Here is a 15,136-nt window from a genome sequence, read left to right as displayed (position 1 = left end):
TAAATACTTCAAGAAATATTTACTGAACACAATCATTTTACCAGTCACTCAACAAGTTACTAGGACTTTAACAAATAACAGCTCTTCTGGGCAAAGTGTCTCCCTTTTCTATTACTGTTAAATGTTTTGAAGACCAGAAGTTTAGTTAAGTTTATCTAAATGTAACTGATAAGTTAGGAAGTGAGTGAAGGACAAGAATCCTTCTCTGGGCTTTCCTTTTCTACATTATGTAATGCTCTGTGGGGGAGATAGATAATTAGTGCTTTAAACTTTTTCCTGTGCCTCTGGTACCCTTTTTGGACTTCTTTACTATCATTAATAATAAGGAAATTTGCTCTATTTAAAAAAAATGAGTCACGTTTTAATGGGCAAAGCAGGGATCCCATGGTGAGGGAGATGTAGTGGACTTAGCCGTGTAACATAGGAAATGAAGCCCTCTTCTGTGTTTTATATAGTGATCACCAGCAGCTTGCAAAACTTATCCAAGAATCACCAACTGTTGAACTGAAAGACAACTTAGAGTGTGAACTGGAGGCGTTAGTGGGAAGGATGGAGGCAAAAGCCAATCAGATAACTAAAGTTCGAAAATATCAAGCCCAGGTAACTGTTTTCCTTTACTCATTTCTAATGATTAAAAAACAAGAATAAAACAGAACAAAAAACCCTTTCCTTCAAGTAAATTGATGACATTGTATCATAGATAGCTATAAGAAATATTTCCTTATTGTAGATATTTACTAATTCAGTTCATTAGTTATTAAGAACTGGTGTTAAGCAGGCTAGGAAGACACTGTCTTGTAGTCTCTTGGAGTAGATTTTATCATCTGAAATACATCTTCCAAGTACTGAATATATTTAATGTTCTTACATGAAAGAGATTTCTCTATCTGTGTTTGGCTGCACTGGGTCTTCACTGCTTTTGGCGGGTTGTGGTGCGTGGGCTTCTCGTGGTGGTGGCTTCTCTTTGGCAGAGCACAGGCTCTACCCGTGGGCTCCAGTGGTTGCAGCGCGTGGGCTCAGTGATGACGGCGTGCAGGCTCAGGAGCTGTGGTACACGGGCTTAGTTGCCCCGAGACATGTGGAAGCTTCCAGGAAGCAGGGATTGAACCTGTGTTCCCTGCACTGGGAGGCAGATTCTTAACCACCGGACTACCAGGGTTAATGTTTTCTGTACATTAAATTTACCTTTTTCTAATTAAACACCAGCAGCAATTTATTTTAGCCAACAGCTAAAGTAAAAATAAAGCTCCCTCTTTGAAATTAAATTATTCTAAGAGAGAGATAATAAAATTAAAAAATCCTTTTCATAGTACTAATACATAACCATTACATTCCATCTATCCAGAACATGCTTCTCTCTGCTCAGACTAGTTTCAAGAATGCCTTTCTCTTCCTCATTTATTTAAAATCCTTCTTGTCTTCCATTACCCGTGTGGGAGTTTTTGCCTCCTCCTTGACTTCCCCCAAACCTTCTTGCTTCTCACACACCCTGTCCTGCATTTGGCAGCGTTATCCTAACTTCTGGTGTAGCACCAGAATTGATTTCTCCTCTTGTTTTGATGTCACTATACACTAGTACAATAGGTTTTTGAAGGCTTTAAAAAAAACCCAGGGGAAAAAAAATATATATATGCGTTTTGGTTAGCATGAGAGTTAAAAATACCAGTTTTTGCAAGCATATGTTTTTATTAATCTTTCCTTTTTCTTTCTTGCCTTGGTTTTTTGGTATAGCTGGAGAAGCAAAAGTTGGAGAAGCAGAAGAAGGAATTAAAAGCCACCAGAAAGACTCTTGATGAGGAAGGAAACAGCAGCAGCCGTTCTACAACCACAGGGACCACAAATAAGAAGGACTTTGCCAAACCGAGACCTGGAGAAAAAAGCAGGAAAAATCTTCAGTTATTGAAAGATATGCAATCCATACAGAATTCATTACAAAGCAATAGTTTGTGTTGGGATTACTGACTGGTACCAGGTCATAAATTTTATTCACATAATCTGTACCTCATCAATCAGATATTGACTTTCCAGGTCTCATGTTGGAATTACTTAATAGCAGGCATTTAGGGACCCACGCTACATTACATAGGCTTCTTGTGCCACACATCACAACTAAATGGTAGCCATCTAAACAGAAACGGGGGGTAGTTTTAAAGGCCAAGAAGCCACACATACTCTGTTTCTTTGTTTGAGATGAATTTGCTGTACTGAGATATTGCACTTTGTAAACAAATTACCAATTTTTTACTTGTGGGTGTGATTTTTTTAAATAGTTCTATTATATAAGTAAAATTAGGTTTAAATTATCAAAGTATGAGGCTATCCCATAGGCAGTGTTTGTTTGAAAAGTCTCATTTTTAAATCTTCCCTGGCATGAATCGCCTGCTTTTACTTTTCAATACAACCATTAAATATGCTCCATTTTGACTACTGATGGAGGTTTTCTATATTTAAATATTTATACATATTTAAGAGGATTGCTTTATTTTGCTTTTTGACATTACAGACATTGGTCAGTATTAAATACACTTGCATTGATGTTAATTCACCATTAAAATTTTTAAAGATGCATCATTTTAAATCAGTTAAAGGTGAAAATCACAAAAGCATTTTTAAAACTATAAACAAATTGTTAATGACGTAAATGAGGTTTTCAAATGAAGAGAGAAAGGGAGGTGTTGTAAAGTATATACATATGTATTTTTAGATAATACCTGTTTGTAATCATGCTATTCATTTCCAGGCATTATGGTTTTTAATCTTAAACTCAAAATCCCTGATTATTTAATTTTGTGTACAGTATGAGTGCAATATTAACTGTACACATGTAATTGTCATTGTTAATAATGTGATTCATAGTTTTGAATAGTTCAAGACATGTTAACTTTATAAATTTGCCACTGAAATCAATAAAGCAGCTTTTTTAAGGAAACACTGAAATTTTCCTTAGCAGCCTGTTAATAAAGGCTTTATTTGTTGTAATCTCTCAAAAAAAATACATTTTTAAATAGAACATTAATCTCTTATGAGAAACAGTAAGGATATATGGTATTTAATACATAATTTGCCTTTTTCATGCTTACACAGAAACCAGATCCAACAAAACTGAACTGTCTCACAGTATATAAGACACTCTTTGTTGTTGTTAAGTCTCTCAGTCACGTCTGACTCTCTGCAACCCCATGAACTGCAGCACGCCACACTTCCCTGTCCTTCACTATCTCCCGAGTTTCCTCAAACTCACGTGCATCGAGTCAGTGATGCCATCCAACATCTCATCCTCTGTCGTCCCCTTCTTCTCCCGCCTTCAATCTTTCCCAGCATCAGGGTCTTTTCCAATGAGTCAGTTCTTCACATCAGGTGGCCAAAGTATTGGAGTTTCAGCTTCAGCATCAGACCTGCCAATAAATATTCAGGACTGATCTCCTTTAGGATGGACTGGTTGGATCTCCTTGCAGTCCAAGGGACTCTCAAGAGTCTTCTCCATCACCACAGTTCAAAAGCATCAGTTCTTCGGCACTCAGCTTTCTTTATAGTTCAACTCTCACATCCATACATGACTACTGGAAAACCCCTAGTTTTGACTAGACGGACCTTTGTCAGCAAAATAATGTCTCTGCTTTTCAATATGCTGTCTAGGTTGGTCATAACTTTACTTCCAAGGAGCAAGCATCTTTTAATTTCATGGTTGTGGATTTTGGAGCCCAAGAAAATAAAATCTGTCACTGTTTCCATTATTTCCCCATCTCTTTGCTATGAAGAGATGGAACCAGATGCCATGATCTTCGTTTTTTGAATGTTGAGTTTGTAGCCAGCTTTTTCACTCTCCTCTTTCACTTTCATCAAGAGGCTTTTTAGTTCCTCTTCACTTTCTGCCATAAGGGTGGTGTCACCTGCATATCTGAGGTTATTGATACTTTTCCAGCAATCTTGATTCCAGCTTGTGCTTCTTCCTCCAGCCCAGTGTTTCTCATGATGTACTTTGCAAGTAAGTTAAATAAGCAGGGTGACAATATACAGCCTTAATGTACTCCTTTCCCAATTTAGTGCTAGTGAACACATTGAGTAGATATTAAAGAGATTCCTTTTTGCCTGGGGTTGAAATGGAGTTCTAGGATTTTGTCTAGACTAGCAGCATGAAATGCAGTGGCTGTGGTCACTAAGCGTATTAGGCCTTTTACTGCATTGACGATGCGTTCCGGGACAGTGGTGGGTGGGGTGTGCAGTGCTGTGGTGGTGCAGAGGGAGGCGGGGCGGGGCAGAGAAGGGAGTGGTGAAGCAAGGATCATTTCCTGGGGAAGGCAATGACTCCTCACCCACACAACAGCAATGGCCTTGAGGGAGAACAGTTTCAGGTCCACAGGATAACGAAACAGGCAAGGATGCAGGAATCTGCACTTTACGTAGGAGAATTGGGACCAGTTGAGTAGTACTTGTACATAAAAGTTGAGTTTATGCTAGTGAGAATAGAAGGGTAAGCAGACAAGTGCCAGGAGACTCAGGAGCTTTGACTTAACCACACAAGTTTGTCTGTAAATTTCATATCCCTAATCATAAAGGAAAAAGTAGACCTGTGCAACCAATAGTCAGATAAACATAGTATAACTGTAGATATAAAAGTGCTAAGACTGCTCTCCCCAGCTTCCAAACACACCCCAGTGGATTATCTTTTAGTTCTGTTAGGAACACCTTTATTACAAGTGTGTTTGTTTGAACACATGCATTACAGAATGGGTATCACTTGCATGCACTGAAATAATACTGCTGAATACAGCATCAAGTAGCTTTGTTGGAAACAATCTTTATTATGTCTTCCTAAATACTTAACTACATGCATTTCAAAATGGGTGTCACTTCCAATCCCTGAAATGACACTGCTGGAACACAGCTTGTAAGTAGCTTTGTTAAAAACATCTTTATTGTAAGGTTTTCAAATAGAACAAATTTGACATGTAATGTACAAATTCAAGGTGTATAGTGTGTTACTTTGATACATTTATATATTGTAATATGATTGCCACTGTAGTACCATTTATCACATTATATAACTATAGTTCAATATTGTTGTCTGCACTCATTATATTGTGCTTTCTCTCTATGGGTTATTTACTACTTGTTGCAAGTTTGTACCCTTAACATCAATTTTGTCCATCTCCTGCTAACCACTATTTTACTGATTTTTATAAGTTTGATGTTTTTAGAGTCAACATATGAGACCATACAGTGTCCTTCTCTGACTTAGCGTAATGTGCTCAGGGCTCCTCCATGTTGCAAATGACTGGAATCCTTTCTCAAGGCTGAATAATATTCTGTGTGTATATATCCATTATTTGTATCCGTTCATTCACTGATGGATTTAGGTTGCTTCCATATCTTGGCTGCTGTGAATAATGCTGCAGTAAACATGGGAATAATGCATTATTTTCTTTGAAATCCTATTTTCACTTACTTTGGTTCCTTACCTGGAAGTATGAGATCTATTTTTAATTTTTTGATGAACCTCTGTATTTTACATAACAGTTGGACCAGTTTACATTCCCATCAACTGTGTACAGTTAACCCTTGAACAGTATGTCTGCACCCACAGATCCAACCTCAGATCATGTCGTACTGTAGTATCTAACTATTGAAAAACATCCGAGTGGACCTGCACAGTTCACTCCTCTTAACTGGCAACTGTATAAGGGTTCCCTTTTCTCTACAGCCTCACCAGACAGCACCTGTTACGTATCTTCTTGATGATAACCATTCTAACAGGTATGGGTTGGTACCTCACTGTGGTTTTTATTTCCATTTCCCTGCAGGTTAGGCATGCTGAACATCTTTTCATGTGCCCATGGACCACTCTGATGTCCTCTTTGGAAAAATGTCCATTTAGTTTTGTCCATTTTTCATTTGGATTTTTTTCATTGTTACTCAGTTGCATTTTTGTTTAAATATATTTTGGATATTAACCTCTTATTTAATACAGTAAGTCCCCTACGTATGAACCAGTTCCATTCCAAGAGCACATTCATAGGTCCAGTTTGTAAGTACAACAAAGTTAGCCTAGGTACCCAACTCACACAGTTGGTTATACACCACTGCTTTTATGCTTGCTTCTGTGCATCCTGGGCTTGAAATAAAGTACTGTACACTATGGTAGTGTACAGCAAAGTGCACAAACGCACAACCACTTGTAGAGGATGCAGGCACGATTATGTACGCCAGACACCTGAACTTACGTGATTGGCCCTGTGAAGGCCTGTTTGTGTCTTTGAGAGTCCCAGCTTGAAGGTTTGTTATAGTGGGACTTACTCTGGGGTGTAAAAATTTTCTCCCTTTCACTAGCCTATTTTTTTCATCCTTTCTCTCTCTTGCTGTGCAGAAGCTTCTGAGTTTGATGTAGTCTCCCTTCTTTTCTGCTTCTGTTGTTTGTGCTTTTAGCATCATGTCCAAAAAATATCATTGCCAAGACCAATATTGCGCATCTTCCCTTCTAGAAGTTTTATGGCATCAGGTCTTAGGTTTAAGGCTTTGATTCATTTCAAGTTAATTATTTTAATGTATGATTTATGTTAATATATTCAAAGCAGGCCTTCTTTGATTACATTTCAAAAATTGCCCCTCATTGCCTTATTAATATCACATTAGGCTGTTTTATTCACAACACCACTATTTAAGTTTTGTGAATGGTGTTAGGTAGGCATCCGATTTGGGATTCCCTGCTAGTTCAGCTGAAGAATCCACCTGCAATGCAGGAGACCCCGGTTTGATTCCTGGGTCAGAAAGTTCCCTTGGAGAACAGATAGGTTATCACTTGAGTATTCTTGGGCTTCCCTGGTGGCTCAGAAGGTAAAGAATCTTCTGCAATGCAGGAGTTCGATCCCTGGGTTGGGAAGATTGCCTGGAGGAGGGCATGGCAATCCACTGCAGTATTCTTGCCTGGAGAATCCCCATAGACAGCAGAGCCTGGTGGGCTACAGTCCACAGGGTGGCAAAAAGCCAGACACGACTAAGCACAGCACAGGCATCCAATTTGGTTTGTTCTGCATGTGTTTCTCCAGTATTCCAGAACTTTATTGAAGAGACCACCTTTCCCCACTGGGTGTTCTGGCTCCCTCATCAAATGTTCGTTGACTGGGGGCCTCCCTGGTGACTCAGACGGCAGAGAATCTGCCTGCAATGCAGGAGACCAAAGTTCAATCCCTGGGTCAGGAAGATCCCCTGGGAAAGGGAATGGCAACCCACTCCAGTATTGTTGCCTGGAGAGTTCCATGGACACAGGAGCCTGGCAGGTGACAACCCATGGGGGTCACAAAGAGGTGGACACGACTAAGCTACCAACACTTTGCCTTTTCTCTCAGTGGGATTTAATTCTGGTCTTTCTATTCCAGTGGTCAGTGTGTCTATTTCTTGTGCCAGTAACATACTGTTTTTATTACTGTGGTTTTGTATTAATAGTATAGTTTGAAATCTGAAAACATGATTCCCACAGCTTAGTTCTTTTTACCCAGGATTGTTTTGGCTATTTGGGGTTTTGTTTTGTGGTTCCACAAAAATTTTTGGATTGTTTCTTCTGTGTCTGTAAAGAATGCCTTTGGTATTTTCATGGGAACTGCATTCAGTCTATAGATAGCTTTGAGCAGTAACAGTCATCTTAACGATTTTAATTCTTCGATTCTATGGGCATAGGATGTGTTTCCATTTGTGTCCTCTTTGATTTCCTTCAACAAAGTCTTGTAGTTTTCATTGTACAGATCTTTCACTTTCCTAGCTTAAACTTTTCCTCAACAGTTTACTGCTTTTAATGCTATTTTGAGTGGGACAGTTTTCAGTACTTCATCATTATTGTAAAGGAATACAACTGACTTCTGCATGATATAACTTTATTGAAAATGTTGATTAGTTCCAATAGTTTTTTGGTTGACACCACAATTATATCCGTATAAAATCAAATCATCAGCAAATAGAGAAGTTTACTCTTTCCTTCCTGATTTTGGATGCCTTTTCTCTGTCTTGCCTAGCTGCTCTAACTAGGAATTCCAATACTATAATGAACAAGAGTGGTGAGAGTGGGCCTCACTGTCTTCTTGATCTTGGAAAACTTTCAGCATTTCTCCATTGATAGCTGTTGGTTTGGGGCATACAGCCTTTACTGAGATATGTTCTTTTTTTACCCAATCTGTTAAAGGTTCTTATCATGAAAGGATGTTGTATTTTGTCGTGGAAGATGTTTATCTTTTTTTGCATCTACTGAAATGGTCATGTAGCTTTTCTTTCACTTTACTGACATGATATATTACATTTATTGATTTGCATATGTTAAGCCATCCTTACATACTAGGGATCAGTCCCATTTGGTCATGGTATATAATCCTTTTTATGTGTTCTTGAATTTGGTTTGCTAAGAGGATTTCTGTATCTATATTCAGCAGAGATACGAGTCTAATTTTCTTGTATCCTCATCTGGTTTTGGTATCAATGTACTTGTAGATAAGTGCAATTGTTCCCTCCTCCTCAGTGTTTGCAAGAGGAAGATTGTATTGATTCTTTATATGACTGCTAGAATTCACCAAGGAAGCCATCTGGCTCTGCAGCTTTCTGTGTTGTGGCATTTTTGATTTTTTGATTACTGATTCAATCTCTTTACTAACTACTGGTCTGTCATGGAGATTCTCCTCAGAAACCCAGGGTGTTGCTGAAGAGCAGTGGGACCCTCCAACTGCAGCCCCAGAGCTGGGCAGACTTGTACTCGCCCCTTTCACTTTGCCCCTCCTCTGCTGGGCAGGTCGGCGCTGCCACTGCAGCCGGTGTCACCACAAATCTCCGGCTCCCGGGCCTCCTCTGGGGATTCATCCAGCCAGTTTCAGATACGCAGATGGAGGAATCTCAGGTGTCCTGGTGTGCTGTGCAGAGGCACTTCTGTCCGGTTATGCATGTCTGATTCGTTACAAGTAAAAGGGAGAGAAAAGGAAGCACTTGTGCCATCATGATGCTGACGTCTTCACTACAGGGTCATCTTACAGGCACTGCATTCGGAGACTCCCGCAAAGGTAAGTGAGGGAAATCGCAAAATGGATGGAGAACGGATTTAGAAAGTATTTGGAGTAGAAAACGTAGCTTTAATATTAACGGACTGGTCATGTCAATACTGTTATAAACATTCTTGTAACAAATTTCAGGCAATGACCAAATCATCATGGTACCACTTTTGCTTACTGTTGTTCAGTCGCTCAGTTGTGTCCGACTCTTTGCAACTCCATGGCCTGCAGCGTGCCAGCCCTCCCTGTCCTTCACCATCTCCTGGAGTTTCCTCAGACTCATGTCCATTGAGTCAGTGATGCCATCCAACCATCTCATCCTCTGTCACCCACTTCTCCTGCCTTCAATCTTTCCCAGCATCAGGGTCTTTTCCAATAAGTCAGTTCTTCGCATCAGGTGGCCAACGTATTGGAGCTTCAGCTTTAGCATCAGTCCTTCCAATGAATATCCAGGGTTGATTTCCTTTAGGATTGACTGGTTTGATCTCCTTGAGTCCATGGGACTCTCAAGTCTTCTCCAACACCACAGTTCAAAAGCATCAGTTCTTTGGTGCTCAGCTTTCTTTATGGTTCAACTCTCAAATCCACACATAACTACTGGAAAAACCTTAGCTCTGACTATACAAACCTTCATTGGAAAAGTGATGTCTCTGCTTTTTAGTATGCTGTTTAGGTTTGCCATAGCTTTTTCTTACAAGGAACAAGCATCTTTTAATTTAATGGCTGCAGTCACCATCTGCAGTGATTCTGGAGCCCAAGAAAATAAAGTCTGTCACTGTCTGTGCATCTATTTGCCATGAAGTGATGGGACCAGATGCCATGATCATAGTATTCTAAATGTTGAGTTTTAAGCCAGCTTTTTCACTCTCCTCTTTCACTTTCATCAAGAGGCTCTTTAGTTCTTTGTTTTCTGCCATTAGGGTGGTGTCATCTGCACATCTGAGGTTATTGATATTTCTCCCCAAAATCTTGATAGAACTTGAGCTTCATCCAGCCTGGCATTTCCCATGATGTACTCCAAATGTGAGTTAAATAAGCAGGGTGACAATACACAGCCTTGACATACTCCTTTCCCAATTTGGAACCAGTCCGTTGTTCCATATCCAATACTAACTGTTGCTCCTTGACCGGCATACAGGTTTCTCAGGAGGCAGTAAGGTGGTCTGGTATTCCCATCTCTTGAAGAATCTTCCAGTTTGTTGTCATCCACCCAGTCAAAGGCTTTAGTGTAGTCAATAAAGCAGAAGTAGATGTTTTTTTTGGAATTTGTTTTCTATGATCCAATGGATGCTGGCAATTTGATCTCTGGTTCCTCTGCCTTTTCTAAATCCAGCTTGTACATCTGGAGTTCTAGGGTCACGTACTATTGCAGCCTAGCTTAAAGAATTTTAAGCATTACCTTACTGGCATGTGAAATGAGTGCACTTGGGCAGTAGTTTGAACATTCTTTGGCACTGCCCTTCTTTGGGATGGAATGAAAACTGAACTTTTCCAGTCCTGTGGCCACTGCTGAATTTTCCAGATTTGCTCACAGACTGAGTGCAGCACTTTCACAGCATCATCTCTTAGGATTTTAAAGAGCTCAGCTAGAATTCCATCTCCTCCACTACCTTTGTTTGTAGTAATGCTTCCTAAGGCCCACTTGACTTCACACTCCAGGGTGTCTGGCTCTAGTTGAGTGATGACACCACTGTGGTTATCCTGGTCATTAAGACCTTTTTTGTACAGTTTTTCTGTATATTTTTGCTATCTGTTTTTAAAATTTTCTGCTTCTGTTAGGTCCATATTATTTCTGTCCTTTATTGCTAATATTGGATATATTAATAACAGAAATTATACTTACTCATTGCAAAATCAAGAGCAGGGCATAGGTTCAGTCTACTGAGTTAACGAGTAAAAAAATGCTATTTTTGAGTATTATTTATCAGTTCAAATTTTACATATCTTTTTTTTGGCTGCAGCATGTAGGATCTTAGTTCCCCAGTCAGGGTGGAACCTATGCCCCCTGCAGTGGAAGTGCAGAGTTCTAATCCCTGGACTTACCAGGGAATTCCCTGTCAGTTCAAATTGAACATTTCTCTTAAAGCAGCTGCTATGAAACACCCTTTCCTCAAAAAAAAAAAAAAAAAAAATTTCTGCAAATGCAACTTAAGACAATTTAGAACAAGGACAAAGTTTAAAAGTCAGTTGAAATTTTCTTTTAATTAAAGACCCAAGGGACAAGAAGCTCCTTTGTGTTACAGTATATAACATATGGCTCTTATACAGAGTAAAACAGACACCAGGGAGTTGAGTGTTTATACCAGCGCTAGACTCTTCCTGTAGCAGGCAAAAAGTGAGGCAGGATTCCCTTTACTGGCATGGAGATTGTAATATATCTTTACATGCAATAAGTTCTTTGGTAGACTTAATCATTTGGTGGAATTACAGAATTTGCAAAGGAAAGTAGCAGTAAAATATTTCATGTAAAATTTGAGCACAGTACTTCTCATCATATGCTCTTTATACAGACTTCATAAAAACGTCAATCCTCCTAAACTTTTAAATAGAGCCTCAAAACTCAACAATTAACTTCTGTCTTCAAACACATACAAAAAAGTAAATAAGATAAAGTAGGGCAGATAATGAGTTTTCAAAATACGTTTCATGGTGTTTTCAGTAACTGATCTGAAGGATATGGAACTCTCTGAAATCCTGGACGGCTGCCACTCTCTCCCCTGCAGTCTCCTCCCAAGCACATCTGTAAGGCATCGTTTTGGAATAGCTACCTAATATATCTTAAATTAAGCACATAAATAATGACGGCAATAATTTTCAACTACTACTACACTATAATATCCTCAATATCATATACCCTATTACATATGAAGAACATGGGTTTTGAATGGTAAAAGTAAATTACTTACTACAAAAAAGACAAACCCATGGTGTTGAGAAAGGAGCATTAACCCATCTTGATTTATCTACACGAGGCCCAGTATGCCCAAGTCCACGGAATGTCAGGATTGGTTGGAAGACTGATGCTCCACCTTCTGTGCAATGAGCGCTCTTCCGCCAAGAAGTGTTGTTCTCAAGTAGTTTGTGTTTTGATTTTAGCAGACACCAAAACTTCTGAGACAGTATTTTCCTTTGAAAATCAGAAACTTGTTCCCACTGTGGAGCCAGGATTCAAGCATTTTAATATTCTTTGGGCGACTTAGAAGATTAGTGTTGTAATCATGTAATTACACGTGAGGTTATTTCCCTTAAACCACCTGCACCGCTACAGTTCTGAACTCATCCTAGAGAGATCTGAAATAAATAAAGTGACTGAAGTTCTCTCCCAGACGGGTTCTATGTTCAGAAGCCCTCCTCCTCATGAAGCTGCCACTGTCATCAGAGTTCACGGCGACCGCGCCCCATCAAGCGGCGCATCACACGACCGTCTGCACAGGCGTGACGCACTGCGCCGGGGAGCCGGCTCTCTCTGACGATGAGGTTGATCGGTTGGAAATCTCTCTCTGTAGCTCCTCTACTTTCTTCTGAAGCTCTGCCCGTTTAGCAAGAAGTTCTTTATATCTGTTGTGAATGGGCTCCTACGAGAGCAATACCATAAAGTTACTTAACTAAGCAATCCGGAACAAACCCGAAGTCAAATCATTCTGGTATTTAGCTTCGTCCCTAAATGTCCAGTGTGTCCTTTCAGCTATGGGACCACGCCCACCTTTCCCCAACAGCAGTGAAAACCAACTTCAACAACTCCACTGACCCGCAGCTCTTTCACTGGCCTCCCTGGTCTCCCCAGGTGTTTCTTTCCACAGAACACCCTGAAACTGGTGCTTGGCCAAATGCAACAAATAAGTAACGACATAATCTAAAAGCCAATACTTAAAGATTTCCTGTCATTTAGTTGCAGACTTTTAGTCCTTTAAACAGTTCTAGGCAGCAAATATTCTGTAATGTTTTAAAAAATGGCTTTTAACTCCCCTAAAGCATTTTCCCCAACCTCTACAAGTTATCCGGCCCAGCATCCTCATTTAACGGAGGAGAGAAGATGAGAATGAGCAGGAGTGACCTGTGCAAGGCCAAAAAGCCAGTCACAACAGAGCCAGGGCACCACTCATCCCTACCGCAGTGCTTCTTCTACTATCCCACCGTGACTGTTAACAGGAAAAAACGGAAATTTTAAATATGCACAGATAACTTTTCTAGCCACTGTATAGGGGACAAAAGTAATTCATACAACTGCCTGGATAAAACCTCTCACTGGATATTGCAGGGCATATACCTGGGGCTTCATCCGGGGGTTCCACCTTACATAATATCCCACCCAGAGCTCTAGGTGGCGCATGCTGGCTACTGGGTAAAGGACGTGATTGGAATAGCTCCCGTAGAGGGGATTAGTGAAGTCCTCCAGCTGGCTATTTATGTAAGACCACAGCGACACAGTCCTCCTGGGAAGATTCTATAAGAAGGAAAAATAGGTTAAGGTTCTCCACTACACAAGCTAATGGTACTTTAGATGAAATTTGTCAAAAGGCATTTGGGATCATTTAAACTGTTTTAGAGGGACAGAACTCAGACACTTTGGCAACAGCACCACTTCGATTAAAATTAGAGAGCAGTGGAAAACAGTGCAGCTCCCCAAAAAGGTAAACAGAGTTACCATAGCAGCAATTCCACCCTTTAGATACATCCAAGACGAGTGAAAACACATGCACAAGCAACCCTGTGCACAATGGTGAGAGCGGCCATCGGGCACAACGACCGAAACGTAGAAGCAATCCGAGTCCATCACCGGTAGACGGATGCAATGCGACAACGGTACAACGGGGTGTCATTCAGTAATAAAAAGGAACTGAAACAATGATGATAAAAACAAACTGAACCTGGAAAACAGTATGCTAATTGAAAGAAGCCAGACACAAAGGCCACATCCCAAGCGATTCCACTTCTATGAAACGTCCGGAAGAGGCAAACCAACAGAGATTACGGAGTCTGCTAGGGTCTGAGAGGAGACGGGAATGGGCAGGTAGTAACTACTAACAGGCATGGGGTTTCTTCCCAATGTTCTGAAATTAATGGTGGTGATGACTATACAACTCTAGATATGCTGAAAATCACTAAATTATATGCTTTGAAAGTGAATGTTATGGAATGCAAATTATAGCTCAGTTTTAAAAACATTTTTTTTTTAAGATATAGTAAATCCTACTTGAGGCTCTCAAAACCTAAAAGTATCTTTGGAAGTTATCCACTGATTATCTAACATTCAATAAATTCTTGATTGGCTTGTGTGCATAGAAATATTTACTGAAGATGTAAGGGTGATTTTAAAAATTTAGCATCTATCTTCAAGGAACTTCTAGTCCAGGAAGCACTTACTAATGGCCATTATCGCAGTGTTTTGTATGGTTTATTTTATTTAATCCTCACAACAGTAAGCACTAGTAAGTACATAAGTTAAGTACTATTATCCCTACTTTACAGAAGCTGAAATTAACTTGCTCAACTTCACACAGTAAGTGAAAGATCTAAGATTTGAACCCAGGCAGCCTAGCTCCAGACCAAGCATTCTTTGCCACTAGGCTTTACAGAAAAGCATGAAAAACCTATTTGAGAGTCACATTTTTTAAGAATGGAAATTGAAGCAGCGGGAGACACTAATCAAGATAATTTAGAACTTCATACATAAGGCAGATGTGTTCTGAGGAACACAGAAGTAAAACTTGAAACGTAATCGTTCTACATTTCTTATAAATACCAACCACTGAAAAGTGGTATCCCTCGGCAAGTGGGGTAAGAAATTTAACTTTCTCCTTAATATCTTCTCAGTGTTTGAATGTTTTATGCTATTATTTTACAATTTAAAAAAAAACTAAAATGGTTCATATGTATGAGAATGTATTTGGGAATTGAGCTGTGCGTTCATTCAAATGTGTATTTTTTGCTAATTATATCTTGCTGCCCCTGCTTTTGATGGACTTCCATCCTGCAGGAAGTGTGGTAACAGGTACACGAGGGCTCCTAAGACACCACATACTTGAGTTCCATTCAGCAGACGCTGCCTCCGACCCATCCTCATGACAGAGGTGCTTTAAGATGGATCAAGCTCAGACGTGTGGAAAGAAGTGAGC

General features: G+C 39.9%; 2 protein-coding genes across 9 annotated transcripts in view; one reads left to right on the top strand and one right to left on the bottom strand.

Moving 5' to 3' along the window:
- The window catches only part of CEP57 (centrosomal protein 57), a 41,208-nt gene extending 38,279 nt beyond the window's left edge, over positions 1–2,929 (top strand). For 2 of the 3 annotated variants that reach the window (XM_010812306.4, XM_015474596.3), the window contains exons 11-12: positions 456–600; positions 1,732–2,929. In XM_010812306.4, the coding sequence (XP_010810608.1) occupies positions 456–600; positions 1,732–1,962 (376 nt within the window). In that variant the 3' untranslated portion in view covers positions 1,963–2,929. 3 annotated transcript variants of the gene reach the window in all.
- A 20-nt stretch (positions 2,930–2,949) lies between these two features.
- MTMR2 (myotubularin related protein 2) overlaps positions 2,950–15,136 on the bottom strand; it is a 118,420-nt gene continuing 106,233 nt past the window's right edge. For 5 of the 6 annotated variants that reach the window (XM_024975400.2, XM_024975401.2, XM_024975404.2 and 2 more), the window contains 2 exons: positions 13,288–13,464; positions 11,196–12,595 (listed from right to left, as the gene is read on the bottom strand). In XM_024975400.2, coding sequence (XP_024831168.1) covers positions 12,434–12,595; positions 13,288–13,464 — 339 coding nt within the window. In that variant the 3' untranslated portion in view covers positions 11,196–12,433. Of the gene's footprint in view, positions 5,391–11,195; positions 12,596–13,287; positions 13,465–15,136 lie in introns of those variants that run through there. The other variant, NM_001102194.1, reaches the window with a different exon arrangement.

This window comes from Bos taurus, chromosome 15 (genome assembly GCF_002263795.3).
Source record: "Bos taurus isolate L1 Dominette 01449 registration number 42190680 breed Hereford chromosome 15, ARS-UCD2.0, whole genome shotgun sequence".
Lineage (NCBI taxonomy): Eukaryota > Metazoa > Chordata > Mammalia > Artiodactyla > Bovidae > Bos > Bos taurus.
Note: the sequence above shows the minus strand (reverse complement) of the source record. Positions and strands in the feature narration are given on the sequence as shown.